This window comes from Micropterus salmoides, unplaced genomic scaffold (genome assembly GCF_014851395.1).
Source record: "Micropterus salmoides isolate LMB-PRFRI ecotype aquatic unplaced genomic scaffold, ASM1485139v1 Ms_hic_scaffold_1, whole genome shotgun sequence".
NCBI lineage: Eukaryota > Metazoa > Chordata > Actinopteri > Centrarchiformes > Centrarchidae > Micropterus > Micropterus salmoides.
The window spans coordinates 35,331,475-35,346,240 of record NW_024040040.1 but is presented as its reverse complement, the minus strand read 5'-3'; the positions used below and the strand labels follow the sequence as shown (position 1 = coordinate 35,346,240).

Sequence of the window (14,766 nt, the reverse complement as noted above, 5' to 3'; positions counted from 1 at the left end):
ATATCTTAGCTCATAATGATCTTTAAACAGTGCATGATATCCCTCACAGTGCAGTAATATCCCTCACTGACCAGAAATAACATACAGTCTCTGTGTACTTAGAGTCATAACTTCCTAATCGGAACGTCTGACACCTAAACACTATACAATACATTTTTAACAGAATTTCAGATACATACAGGAATACATATAAGAATAGTCTAATAAAGCTTTGCTGCAAATTAAGTACAGAGTGTAGCAGGCAAACAAAGTGATATTTTTGTACAACTACTACAGAAACAGTTCAATTATAATCAATTTTACACATTCTTTGACACCTTTCAAGCTCTAAATAGAATCAGTGAGACTAGAAATGTTATCCATAACCAAAAGCACATTAGTCACATGAGCTATAAAAGACCTGTATCTGACAGTGTAGGCAAAGAGTAAAAAGCATAGCAGTGATCAGACATGCAGTATGTAGGCAGGGCACGTGTTGCTATTTAACCCACAGATCCAAATGTACCTTGCAAGCTTCAGATCAAATAAAGGCACTTAGTGTGAATGTCAGCGAGTTATCTTTGTCCTCAAGGACAAAAGGAAGGAGACAATGGTCAGCAAAGAAGAGTCGGGTTACACCTCATTGTCACGGTGAAGGATGGCAACAGCTAGTCCACTCAACACTTCTGGACATGATCCACTCCGCTGCACTCCACATCAAGTTCAAGTTCATTTGTCATTCCAAATGTTAATAATACGGCTAAAATCTGTTTTAGTTTTTTACACTATTTTAGTGTAAAAACTGATAAAACATCTGACAAAACACAAACCTATTAAATAAGTTGAAATTCTGTAAATAGTTAATAGTAAATAGTTTGTTTCTGTGAGGCAGGCCACAGCACCAGTTAATACAAACAGAACCTATTTTTTTTTTGTAAATTGATGAACTTTTAACTTTAAGCGTTTATCAGAAAGAAATTCAACATGAATTAATTTATTTATTAACTTTTCTCTTCATTCTGTAGAGTACATGCTGCGTCAGGAACTTATTCTTAGGTTACTGTAAAGTCCAGCCTGTAAAGTAAAGTAAAGCCTATAAAGTCCAGTGAAGCATTGTGTGTGATGCTGAGCTCTACAAATACTGTGAACTAGACTAAAAGTACAGGGATAAAAAAGAAAACAGAGAAGCAAGGCTATAAAAATATGTTTTGGATGTCAAATCCTCAGGGTCCTGATGATCTGCAACAGAGACAGGTTCAGGCTACACAAAGGGGAGCCAGGGCAGGATTAATCCACTAGGGGGACTCTGGGCAAAAATTAGCTATGGGCCCCTGTTGACCCTCTGTTTCTCCCATTCTCTGCGCATTTGTAAATATTAGTAATAATTTTGTTGTAACGTAACTTGAAAAATGCACAATAAAGGCCAAACGAAACTTCCTCTCTGAAGCTTTGATTAGGGAATTAATTTGATTGCCAAAAACTAATTGCCACATAGAGAACCTGGAGTCTTTGGGTCCCCTGAGCTGACTTGGTAATCCAGCCTTGAAAGGAACTGAACTCTGGACATCTTTTTTTGCAGCCGAGTGGGAAGTGGTTGGGATGATGGTCAGCACCTCCAAGTCTGATGTCACGGTTCTCCGGGTTGGGAGTGAGTTGCTGGCTCAAGTGAAGGAGTTTAAGTTTCTCAGGATCTTGTTCATGATGGACAGCAAAATGGAGAGTAGAGGTACAGGCCAACTGGTGTGGCGTCAGCAGAAATGCAGTTGTGGTACTGAACCCTTGTGGTGTAGAGGGAGCTGAGCCAGAAGCCAAAGCTTTTGATTTACCAATATAGGTTTGTTTGCTTCCTTGCTGAAAGTTAGATGAAAAGATTGACAGTGTTTTGTTTTGTTTGTATGCTAAATATTAAGATACAGCCAGCTACCACTTAGCTTAGCACAACTAAGCTAGCTTACAAAATCTGCCTACCAGCACCTCTTACGCTTACTAATTAACATGTTATCTCGTCTGTCTAATCTGTAAGTGTAAAGATATAACATAATTAAACTCTTCCGTCTTGGAGTCTCTGTTAGTTGCCTGACAGCTGCTCCATAAGCTCTTGTGTTTTTACACTTTTGTATGGATTAGACAGCACGTGTTATTGGTGAGCTGTGCTGATAGGTGCATTTTGTTACCTTTGGACATTGCCAAACGTCTAGCTGTTTCTCCCTGTTTATGCTAAACTTAGCTGCTGGTGGTATAGCCTTATTTAATGGACAGATATGAAAGTCATTCTTCTCATCTAACTTTCCATGTAAAGTGAATAAAGTATCCTGTAATCAAATTTATTCAAACTCTGGAACTGCAAGACAAAAACACTACAACCTAATTTAATACTAACTTGTGAGCGCATCGTACATGACTTTAATTGAGTATTTTTTTTCAAATGTTTGACCAGAAAGAGGTCAGGAGAATGGACTAAAGTGAGACCATCATTCATGTGATGGCAAAATGACCCATCCAAAGTCAAGTACAGCCCACCTCCAACAGACAGGAATGTCTGTCTGAAGCCTGTCTTGTCACGACTGCAGAGAGACAAGCAGACAGCTGAGAAATACATCCTAGACAGCACTGGAAGTTGACCTGCTGTCCTCTGCTGTCCTGTCCTGTCACCCGAGGTGTGAATTAGTGACATTTGAAGAGCTTCTCAAGTGGCATGTTAAGGCCCTGCAAAGGAATGGAAAATGCCTCCTATTAACCCAGTTAGCACCTTGTGATTTGTCACTTTCCTTGGAAATTAAAACCTGACAAGTATCTTAACCCTGAAGGAAGGTGACACTGGAACGATTAAGAGGATCAAGACTTTTCACTCAACAGTTTGTCAAACCTCTGGGCCTCTTTCAGTCACTCTCTCCGTTCTCCGTTTGATGGATCTGTTTAGATCGTTTTTGCTTTCTACAATATTTTTATTATGATAATTAATTAATTGATCCTGTACAGATTTTGGTGCTTTGTATTTCTGAATGTCTTAGTTATTTTAGACTGACCTCCAGTTGTCTGTGAAAACTGTTACTTGCGAGTTATTGTGATAATAACATTTCCTATTTGCTATAGACTGATATTGATGACCTTGAATTAATGTTTTATGTCTAATAACTATCTTACAATCATCTTTTAAAATAAAAATAAGCAAACAATGGTTGCCGCTACTTTATTCACAACCTATAGGTTAGTTGCTCATCCACGCCTTTAAGTGTTTATTTATGTCCACTGAGACTTACATAAATATAAAACACCTGCCACAGAACAATGAGAGGGCAATGCCTGGCAATCAAACCACCCTCACAAGTGTCAGCAAGTATTTCACAGGTTTATCTTTGTTCTCAAGGATAAAGAGAAGGAACAGTTGACAAGGCAGGTCAGAGGTCAAGCATGCCAAAACAGTTACTCTCACTTGTGACAATGGCGCATTGTGACCTTGCCTTTGTTAGCAGGAGACAGGTGGATCTGCATGAATTGAGGGATATGTGCATATGTTCCATACCTTTTTTCCCCCCAGGAATATAGTCAACAGCAAGTATGTTATACATTGTCACTTATGTTTTGGTGCAAACTAATCCAACCCAATATAGTGACTTCAGCAATGTTCCTATAACGTCATAAAAAATATTAGGAAGGGGTGGTCTAAAATAGAACAAAGGTTCTGAAATGTACAATTGTCATACCGCCAGCATGTTCTCCTTTTCAGGAGTTGAGAACAAATGGTTATGAGCCTTTTAAGTCAGAGAGGTCCAGCCTAAATATCCAGATCATCTGATGGAAGATCTGAATAATTAATTTCTCTGCCCTTTAGGGTTGGACTGCTCCCTTTATAAAGGAGACTGGAGACAAGAGGCAAGTTACCAGACAGCCTGAGGGTGAGTATTGTGGAAGATATTTTCAATAGAAGATTATATTCTTTATGTCATCTTCTTGGTTTAACTGTAAATGTTTGTAAAGTGTTGAAGTTTCTAAATGTTATTTCTTCTCTATAATTTGCAACAGATATAAAAATCATCTTGCCAAAGGGGTGAAAACACAGGTAAGATGGCTCTACCAATGATTCTGATCTAAATCTACATTATTATTTAAATCACAGCACTAGCAATGAATTGTGGAATGTGTTTCAGTGCTCACTTAGACAAAAGTTTAATCAATCTAATGAATAAATCTTGCTTTGTACAAATGTAAAGTTTATGTGAAGCCATTACTTTGTGCTGCACAGGTTCCAAAATGAGCAGCGACGCTGTTATGGCAGAGTTCGGGTCCGCCGCTTCCTTCCTGAGAAAGTCAGAGAAGGAGCGCCTGGAGGCCCAGACTCGCCCCTTCGACATAAAGAGGCAATGTTTTGTGCCCGACCCTGAGGTGGAGTACGTTAAAGCCACAGTGACCAGCAGAGATGGCGACAAAGTCACCGTTGAAACTGAGTTTGGAAAAGTAAGTGGGTCAGAAATTTACACTGTGCACTGACTAATGAGTGGGAAAGCGGTTGTGACATGATGATGATTAACTTTGAGGGCTCTCACAATAATTTAAATTAGGGTCCTATGTTAAATCATTTCAGACTGTAGTCCATAAGGAGGCGGATATCCACCCTCAGAACCCGCCAAAGTTCGATAAAATTGAAGACATGGCAATGTTCACCTTCCTCCATGAGCCTGCTGTACTGTTTAACCTCAAAGAGCGTTACGCAGCATGGATGATCTACGTGAGTAATGACCACAAATGTATTGATCTTTCCACTGTATGAAATCTTGAGACTTATTTTATGTGTTTGTCCACAGACCTACTCAGGACTGTTCTGTGTGACTGTCAACCCCTACAAGTGGCTGCCAGTGTACGATCAGGCAGTGGTCAACGCCTACAGAGGAAAGAAGAGAAGTGAAGCTCCTCCTCACATCTACTCCATTTCTGATAATGCCTACCAGTACATGCTGTCAGGTATGTTCAGCTCTTTGTCTCCATCATCTCTAACACAGCGCTTTGTAATCCCTCCCCCCTGAGGCAAATCTGTGATTTATGGTATTGAGCTGTATAAATCAAATTGACTTGACCTGAGTTCAGTCCACCATCCAGACATTTATAGAAAGATTTCCTAACACTGAACATTGTTTTAAATCTTGCAGACAGAGAAAACCAGTCTGTCCTTATCACGTACGTAATTCATAAAAGAAATATCTGATTCCAATTTGAAGAACGGAGTTTTGTCTTCATGACATGTTCATTTCACATGTTTGTTTTCATTCTCAGCGGAGAATCTGGTGCAGGAAAGACTGTGAACACCAAGAGAGTCATCCAGTACTTTGCCAGCATTGCAGCTGTTTCTGGCAAAAAGGATGCTGCTCAGGAGAAAAAGGTTGGTTTAAAACAGTGTCATCATGTGTACACTGTGATATATATAATAAATTAGGTTTTGACTTTGAAGGACTAAATTTTGGCACCAATTAATTCTGCAGGGTACCCTGGAGGATCAAATCATCCAGGCCAATCCTGCCCTGGAGGCCTTTGGAAACGCCAAGACCATCAGAAATGACAACTCCTCCAGATTTGTAAGTTTGGTCACTTCAGAGAGTACTAGCGTAGATATGTCTTTGTTATGTTGACAACTTCTAAATTACATGTTCTCATTACAGGGTAAATTCATTCGAATCCATTTTGGAGTCAGTGGTAAACTGGCTTCAGCAGATATTGAAACTTGTAAGTACACAGTACATTAAAGTTAGGAAAAGAGTTCTCATACGTCAGGAATATACCTTAATCTAAATATTTTATATGTTGTCAGATCTGCTGGAGAAATCCCGTGTCACCTATCAACTTAAGGCTGAAAGAGACTACCACATCTTCTACCAGATTCTGTCCCAAAAGAAACCAGAACTGCTGGGTGAGAACCACCCATTCCTTTGTTAAATGACACATTAGGTTTACTGATGAATCATATGACAACGTTTCTTTTCTTTTTTTTAGAGATGCTGCTTATTACAAGCAACCCCTACGACTATTCATTCATCTCCCAAGGAGAGATCTCTGTCACATCAATTGATGATGCTGAAGAGTTAATGGCAACTGATGTGAGGATGCAGTGCAGTGCTGTATTTTTTACATTGTCCTGGATTTAATTACTAATTGGGATGCACAATTTTATTTTTTTAAAGGAAGCGTTTGATGTTCTGGGATTCACCCAAGAAGAGAAGAACAGCATCTACAAGCTGACTGGAGCCATCATGCACTTTGGCAACATGAAGTTCAAGCAGAAGCAGAGAGAGGAGCAAGCAGAGGCTGACGGCACTGAAGGTAAATACAGCTTCCAAAATACTGACCACTGCAAAAAAACGTGCAATTAAGGAAATCTCATATAAATTATACAATTTCACTGTTGCAGATTTGGACAAAGTTGCATATCTGCTGGGCTTGAACTCTGCTGACCTGCTGAAGGGCCTGTGCCACCCAAGAGTCAAGGTTGGAAATGAGTGGGTCACCAAAGGTCAGAATGTTCAGCAGGTGAGTCTTCATACAAAAGTTTGTTTTTTGGTGAAGCACTGGTAATGTAGAAAAGCATAATGCTAAAATATTAAAGCACATGATTAATTCTTTTTTTTTATAAAAATAGGTGTACTACTCTATTGGTGCACTGTCCAAGTCAGTGTATGAGAAAATGTTCTTGTGGATGGTGGTGAGAATCAACCAGTCCCTGGATACCAAGCAACCTCGCCAGTACTTCATTGGTGTGCTGGACATTGCTGGCTTTGAGATCTTTGATGTGAGTGTCAGAGATTAAATAAGCATGCTGCATGAAATCAACTGTATCTTTGAAAGAACACTGAAACAGAAAAACTATTATTTTCTCTGTCAAACATACAGTTCAACACCTTTGAGCAACTGTGCATCAACTACACTAATGAGAAGCTGCAGCAGTTCTTCAACCATCACATGTTTGTGCTGGAACAAGAAGAGTACAAGAAAGAGGGCATCGTATGGGAGTTCATTGACTTTGGCATGGACTTGGCGGCCTGCATTGAACTAATTGAGAAGGTTGGTGTAGAATTAAATTTGATTTCAGAATTCATGTTACAAACATGGACTATTATTTGTTTACATTCAGTTAATTCTAATCAATTCTTTCCTTCAGCCCATGGGCATCATGTCCATCCTTGAAGAGGAGTGCATGTTCCCCAAAGCTAGCGATGCAACATTTAAAGCCAAATTGTATGACAACCACCTGGGTAAAAGTAACAACTTCCAGAAGCCCAGAGTTGTTAAGGGGAAACCAGAAGGTCATTTCTCCCTGGTTCACTATGCTGGTGTTGTTGATTACAACATCAGTAACTGGCTTGTGAAGAACAAGGACCCACTGAATGAAACTGTGGTGGGACTGTATCAGAAGTCCACTCTCAAAGTGTTGGCAAATCTTTTCATTGGCTATGCTGGAGCAGAATCAGGTACATTTATACTGTAACATCTGTGAAATATTAAGACATTTAAAATACTTTAAAACCTTTTAATACATCTGGATATAAAAATTTCAATTAATGGATTTGAACTTTTTATTCAGCCCAGGATGCAGGAGGCAAGGGAGGAAAGGGAGGTGGAAAGAAGAAAGGTTCATCCTTCCAGACTGTGTCTGCGTTGCACAGGGTGAATGAACTTTTACTTTTACACCTTTGTTATTGTTTTGTCCTTGAAGGAAAAAAAGACTAACACCGTCACTACACTTTTACATATAATTATGTGTTTTGACTATAACAGGAAAATTTGAACAAACTGATGACCAACCTAAGGTCAACTCACCCCCACTTTGTACGCTGCATCATCCCCAATGAGACCAAGACTCCTGGGGCGATGGAGAATCCTCTGGTCATGCACCAGCTACGCTGTAATGGTGTGCTGGAAGGCATCAGGATCTGCAGGAAGGGATTCCCCAACAGGATTCAGTATGGAGACTTCAAACAAAGGTACTGCAAAAGTGAGAAAAGATCTTACTGCATCTAAAGTACAACCATGGTGAAAATGTACTTATGGCTTTTGTATATTTGACCCTATTTCAGATACCGTATCCTGAACCCTAATGCTATCCCTGAGGGACAGTTCATTGACAACAAGAAAGCAGCAGAAAAATTGCTTGGCTCTCTGGACATCGACCATGAGCAGTATAAACTAGGACACACAAAAGTACAGCATTGATTTAAGTTTTTTTAAAGACATATTTAAAGGCAGATTAATGTATTCCCTGTATCTTTCCTAGGTGTTCTTCAAAGCTGGTCTGCTGGGTGTTCTTGAGGAGATGAGAGATGATCGTCTTGCTCTCATCATCACTGGAATTCAAGCAAGAGCCAGAGGACTACTCGCCAGGATTGAGTTCCAGAAAATAGTTGAGCGCAGGTTGGTGTATTCCTTGTTGCTGTAAAAAAGACTATAGTAGTCTACAGCCATGGTAGCAGCTCTGTGAGGCTCAATGCAAAGCAAAGCTAATGTCAATTTTTACCATTTTAGCATGTTAATAGTCACTACTGAAGTTTATGACTATCCATCCAATGGTTGTTGAACTATTTCACTTTTAACCCCAAATGTCATCATCATTGTGGCACGAGAGGAAAAGTCAACAGAAATCGATTCAAGCTTGCTGATGTTATTTACAGGGATGCCTTACTGGTGATCCAGTGGAATGTGCGTGCCTTCATGGGTGTCAAGAATTGGCCCTGGATGAAGATGTACTTCAAAATAAAACCTCTGCTGAAATCAGCTGAGACTGAGAAGGAGATGGCAAACATGAAGGAGGAGTTTACGAAGCTCAAAGAGGCTTATGCTAAGTCTGAGGCTCGTAGGAAAGAGCTAGAGGAAAAAATGGTCACTCTTCTCCAAGAGAAAAACGACCTGCAGCTCCAAGTCCAATCTGTACGATCAGTCATTCAGTTTACGTAAAACTTACAGCGATATACTTCCAAAAATGTGATGAGTAAAAATATTTGTTAAATCTACTGTAGGAACAAGACAATCTTACAGATGCTGAGGAGCGCTGTGAGGGTCTGATCAAGAGTAAGATCCAGCTTGAGGCCAAATCCAAAGAGCTGACAGAGAGACTGGAAGATGAAGAGGAGATGAATGCAGAGCTGACTGCCAAGAAGAGGAAGCTAGAGGATGAGTGTTCAGAACTGAAGAAGGACATTGATGATCTGGAGCTGACTCTGACTAAAGTGGAAAAGGAAAAGCATGCCACTGAGAACAAGGTAACAAAGTGTTTTGACTGGTGTTGAAAGAACATATTTATGATTAGATTAGGTGTACTAACCAGATAATACTTCAGGTTAAAAACCTGACCGAAGAGATGGCAGCTTTGGATGAAATCATTGCTAAGCTCACCAAAGAGAAGAAAGCTCTTCAGGAGGCTCATCAGCAAACACTGGACGACCTGCAGAGTGAGGAGGACAAAGTCAACACTCTGACCAAGGCCAAAGCCAAGCTGGAGCAGCAAGTTGATGATGCAAGTACACTTTATTTATATTTGGATATATGGAATATAGACTTAATAACTGGATTTTCTGTGGTACTGTGCAATAAATCTGTTCTTCTATACTTTCATATAGCTTGAAGGTTCTCTGGAACAAGAGAAGAAAGTCAGGATGGATCTTGAGAGAGCAAAGAGAAAGCTGGAAGGAGATCTGAAGCTGAGCCAGGAGAGCCTAATGGACCTGGAGAATGACAAGCAGCAACTTGATGAGAAGCTGAAGAAGTAAGTTTCCTCTCCCAATTCAGTTCGGTATTCCAGGAATTATGGTAACATTGGATTATTCAGTATGCCACAATTTACATCCAATGCCAATGTTCAGTAACAGCAAAGGAAGTAGTGTTAACCCTATCCACAAGTTTAGTTGCATAACTTTAACTATTTATTTGTCATAACCGCAATCTTTCCCTCATCTTAATAATTCAATTGTTGCCATGTACAGTGACTGTGGGAAAAAATAATTATAAAAACATGTCACTGAACGTAATCTGGGGTTTACTAGGTTCATCCAAAACATTCGTGTTTGGCTATGTTGTTGCCTAATCCAACGTAAGAAAACTGTCACTTTGGAAAAAACTAAAGTATACATTTTGCTCGATAGAAAGGACTTTGAGATAAGCCAACTTCTCAGCAAGATTGACGATGAACAAACACTGGCGGCCCAACTTCAGAAGAAACTGAAGGAGTTACAGGTCAGCATTAACATTAACACAACACAATTAAGACATTGTTCTCTTTGTTACTTGGCATTCTTAATGGGAATTGTACACATTAGGCCCGAATTGAAGAGCTGGAGGAAGAGCTGGAAGCAGAGCGAGCTGCCCGAGCCAAGGTGGAGAAACAGAGGGCTGATTTGGCCAGGGAACTGGAGGAGATCAGTGAGAGGCTGGAGGAGGCCGGAGGAGCCACTGCGGCCCAGATAGAGATGAACAAGAAGAGAGAGGCCGAGTTTCAGAAGATGCGCAGAGACCTTGAAGAGGCCACTCTGCAGCACGAAGCCACTACTGCTACACTGAGAAAGAAGAATGCAGACAGTGTGGCCGACCTGGGAGAGCAGATTGACAATCTGCAAAGAGTCAAACAGAAGCTGGAGAAAGAGAAGAGCGAGCTCAGACTGGAGCTGGACGATGTGGTATCCAACATGGAGCAGATTGTCAAATCCAAAGTGAGTGCAACCAACAAATTACCCCAGGAGACTAAAAAGCATGCTATGCTGGTGCCAGTTTTATCCTATGGTTAAATATGTCTGAATGAAAGTTTCTAAACATAAAAGCACATTGTCTTATTATTGTCTTCATGTCTTGTCTTATTTTCAGTCAAACTTGGAGAAAATGTGTCGCACTCTCGAAGATCAAATGAGTGAATTGAGGACTAAAACTGATGAAAACCAGCGTATCATTAGTGATTTCACCATGCAGAAAGCAAAGCTTCAAACTGAGAATGGTAAGAAAAATTTATAAATATTTGAAATTTAACACATAATATTTAAGACAAGAGAAACATTTTCTTCCTTAACAAAAGGTGAGATTAGCAGACAGCTGGAGGAGAAGGACTCCTTGGTCTCCCAGCTGACCAGAGGGAAGCAGTCTTACACTCAGCAGATTGAAGACCTCAAGAGACAGCTAGAGGAGGAAATCAAGGTATCTCAAATTACCGTGAATTCAGTTTCCAGATAGACATTACATTAATATTAAAGTGTGTTTATACTTACACTGTCCTTTCATCTTATAGGCCAAGAATGCACTTGCCCATGCAGTGCAGTCTTCTCGCCATGACTGTGACCTGTTGAGGGAGCAGTATGAGGAGGAGCAGGAGGCCAAAGCTGAGCTGCAACGCTGCATGTCCAAGGCAAACTCTGAGGTGGCTCAGTGGAGAACCAAGTACGAAACTGATGCCATCCAGAGAACGGAGGAGCTGGAAGATGCAAAGTAAGAACAGTTGTCTTCCCTTCAATAGCACAATCATGCTTTTGAGAAGGACTGAGATTTATTGTAATATATTCCTGTCAAATAGGAAAAAACTAGCCCAGCGTCTGCAGGATGCGGAAGAAGCTGTGGAAGCTGTTAACGCTAAATGTTCCTCCCTGGAGAAGACCAAACACAGACTTCAGGGTGAGATTGAGGATCTCATGGTGGATGTGGAGAGATCAAATGCTGCTGCAGCAGCTCTGGACAAGAAACAAAGAAACTTTGACAAGGTAATTGAAGAAAGAAAAAATGGCACTCGAGGGAATTGTGAAATGATGAATTCCTACTAAGTAATCTAATACTGAGCATTATTTAACCAGGTCCTTGCTGAGTGGAAGCAGAAGTATGAGGAGTCCCAGACTGAGCTTGAAAGTGCCCAGAAAGAGGCTCGTTCTTTGAGCACTGAGCTCTTCAAACTGAAGAACTCTTATGAAGAATCCCTGGATCATCTGGAGACCATGAAACGAGAAAACAAGAATCTCCAAGGTTTGGGGGGGCGGGTGGAATCAATGCGTCTTGTGGATTTTGTGCTCCTGATAGGTCTAAGCTATACCAATCACACAGTATAATGTTTATAATGTTTTTTTTGATGATAGAGGAAATTTCTGACCTGACTGAGCAACTTGGTGAGGGAGGAAAGAGCATCCACGAGCTGGAGAAGATCCGTAAACAGCTGGAGCAGGAGAAGGCTGAGATACAAGCTGCTCTGGAGGAAGCTGAGGTGAGAGTTCATAAGTATATCTTGTGATAGCCTTCTTCGTACTCTTAAAGAATATGCATAGTAATGGAGGACACCGTTCTTACAGGGCTCTCTGGAGCATGAGGAGAGTAAGATTCTCCGAGTTCAGCTTGAGTTCAACCAGGTGAAGGCTGAAATTGAGCGGAAGCTGGCTGAGAAGGACGAAGAGATGGAGCAGGCCAAGCGTAACCATCAGAGAGTGGTGGACACGCTGCAGAGCTCCCTGGAGGCCGAGACTCGCAGCAGAAACGAGGCTCTCAGGGTGAAAAAGAAGATGGAGGGAGATCTCAATGAGATGGAGATCCAGCTGAGCCAGGCCAACAGGCAGGCAGCAGAGGCTCAGAAGCAGCTCAAGGGAGTCCATGCTCATCTGAAGGTAAGTCCGTACGTCGTACCAATGATGGGAGCATGCTTGGAGATTGTTTCCTTTCCATTTAAGGATAGAAAGAATGTTATTATTGTTCCTGACAGGACTTGCAGCTGCAGCTGGATGATGCTCTTCGTGCCAATGAGGATCTGAAGGAGAACATTGCCATTGTGGAGAGACGTAACAACTTGCTGCAGGCTGAACTTGATGAGCTGAGGTCTGTGGTGGAGCAGACTGAGAGAGGTCGTAAACTGGCAGAGCAGGAACTGCTTGATGTCAGTGAGAGAGTTCAGCTGCTGCACTCTCAGGTATGTCCAAATCGGTAATCACTTTACAGTGTAATAATATGCTAATATGTCTTTCTACAAGCGTTTACTGTAAAACTATTCTGTGCAGAACACCAGCCTGCTGAACCAGAAGAAGAAGCTGGAGGGAGACACCACCCAGCTTCAGAGTGAAGTGGAGGAGGCGGTGCAGGAGTGCCGAAATGCTGAGGAGAAGGCGAAGAAGGCCATAACTGATGCTGCCATGATGGCAGAGGAGCTGAAGAAGGAGCAGGACACCAGCTCTCACCTGGAGCGTATGAAGAAAAACATGGAACAAACCATCAAAGACCTGCAGCACCGTCTGGATGAAGCTGAGCAAATAGCCATGAAAGGTGGCAAGAAGCAGATCCAGAAGCTGGAGGCCAGGGTGAGTGACAATGATTTGTTCAGATGTGGATATGGTGCTTGGCTGCTGTGACACTGGGACATTTTTTTTGTAGGTGAGGGAGCTGGAAACTGAGGTGGAAACTGAGCAAAAGAAGGGCGGTGATTCTGTAAAAGGAGTCCGTAAATATGAGAGACGCGTCAAGGAGCTTACCTATCAGGTATATTGTGATTTTATACTGTCGTCTACCTTTATCCATTCACATTCATTTCCTGTGTCTGTTGTGAAAAGCACTGCATGATTTTGCTTAAACAACTCTTAAGACTGAAGAGGACCGGAAGAATCTGGCCCGTCTGCAGGACCTGGTAGACAAACTGCAGCTGAAGGTCAAAGCTTACAAGAGGGCTGCAGAGGAGGCTGTAAGTACAGGTGTATTCTGATATTACAGATGGATCTTGCCTTTAATACTTTAATACTTACCAAAATAATGATTTAACAGGAGGAACAAGCCAACAGCAGTCTGACCAAGCTTCGTAAACTGCAACACGAACTGGACGAGGCAGAGGAGAGGGCTGACATTGCTGAGTCCCAGGTCAACAAGATGAGAGCCAAGAGCCGTGATAGTGGATCCAAGGTCAGTGACACAGGACTGTCTGACATATTTGTTTTGACTTATAAGTACATGTAGAGTTTTTTTTTACTTGTTACTAATGACAAAAACAATGTGGACTTTATTATAACATACACTATAGCATAATGTATAGCTTGAGATATGTACTGTTGCTTTTTTGCATGCAGTAGAAATAATGTTAATGAAATGATTGCGCACCTAATTACTGTCATTCATTGTCTCACACACAGAAGGGACATGACGGAGAGTAAAGTTCTCAGCTGGAACCTTCAAAAACTCAGCGTTACAGTGTGTTAAGACTACTAATTAAGCAAAATAAAGAATAAAAGCATATTAAGAACATACTTCTCTTTGTTGGGTTCAATCTTTTCCACAACTTTACACTTTGTTTTGTTAAAGGCCTTTAACAAGAAGAATTTGGTGCACCCAGGAGTTAAAAAGAAAAGACACACAGAGGAGTCTACTCTACTATACTATTAACTCTTAATTACACATAGATGACAAAAGTGAGTGTGAATGTGTGTTTTTGTCTGTGTATGTTAGCTCTGCAATTGTCTGGGGTTAAATGTCTTCAAGTATCTTCAACCGAGTCCAGATGTCCTTGATTTTAACCCACCTTGGACTCTACAATTGGGCTTCCCCCTATCTTTCTTCATTTAAAACAAACGCTTGTATCCTCATAACCCTGAACAGAAACAAGACGGTAGAGAGGATGTTTGGGTCAATAGTACACAGGGTAAAAGGGTAGTGACATACTTACATTTGTGCAGAACAGTTTGATAATGTTTTATAACATGTTGGATTATGTTTTGTTGAATTGAAAAGCCAGGCAGTTTTCCAAACCATGTAAAGCTACATTTAAGACCACCAAAAACCAGTCGCAGTGACAAAAATAGCTTCATGGAGTTTTTTAGC

At 41.0% G+C, this 14,766-nt stretch overlaps 1 protein-coding gene across 1 annotated transcript; it reads left to right on the top strand.

The window, feature by feature from the left end:
- Positions 1 to 4,230: 4,230 nt before the first annotated feature.
- LOC119907487 (myosin-6-like) lies at positions 4,231 to 14,195 on the top strand. Its single transcript, XM_038725253.1, has 37 exons — positions 4,231 to 4,434; positions 4,562 to 4,705; positions 4,782 to 4,938; positions 5,124 to 5,151; positions 5,248 to 5,353; positions 5,454 to 5,546; positions 5,631 to 5,694; positions 5,780 to 5,878; positions 5,962 to 6,065; positions 6,150 to 6,288; positions 6,377 to 6,495; positions 6,605 to 6,754; positions 6,856 to 7,026; positions 7,124 to 7,433; positions 7,547 to 7,629; positions 7,741 to 7,946; positions 8,040 to 8,163; positions 8,237 to 8,373; positions 8,631 to 8,886; positions 8,976 to 9,218; positions 9,296 to 9,472; positions 9,576 to 9,721; positions 10,098 to 10,188; positions 10,272 to 10,661; positions 10,813 to 10,939; positions 11,018 to 11,136; positions 11,228 to 11,424; positions 11,510 to 11,693; positions 11,784 to 11,949; positions 12,060 to 12,184; positions 12,270 to 12,578; positions 12,674 to 12,877; positions 12,966 to 13,262; positions 13,336 to 13,440; positions 13,544 to 13,639; positions 13,720 to 13,854; positions 14,082 to 14,195. The coding sequence occupies exons 1-37, from the start codon at positions 4,231 to 4,233 to the stop codon at positions 14,100 to 14,102; spliced, it is 5,826 nt and encodes a 1,941-aa protein (XP_038581181.1). The 3' UTR covers positions 14,103 to 14,195.
- The last annotated feature ends 571 nt before the right edge of the window (positions 14,196 to 14,766 follow it).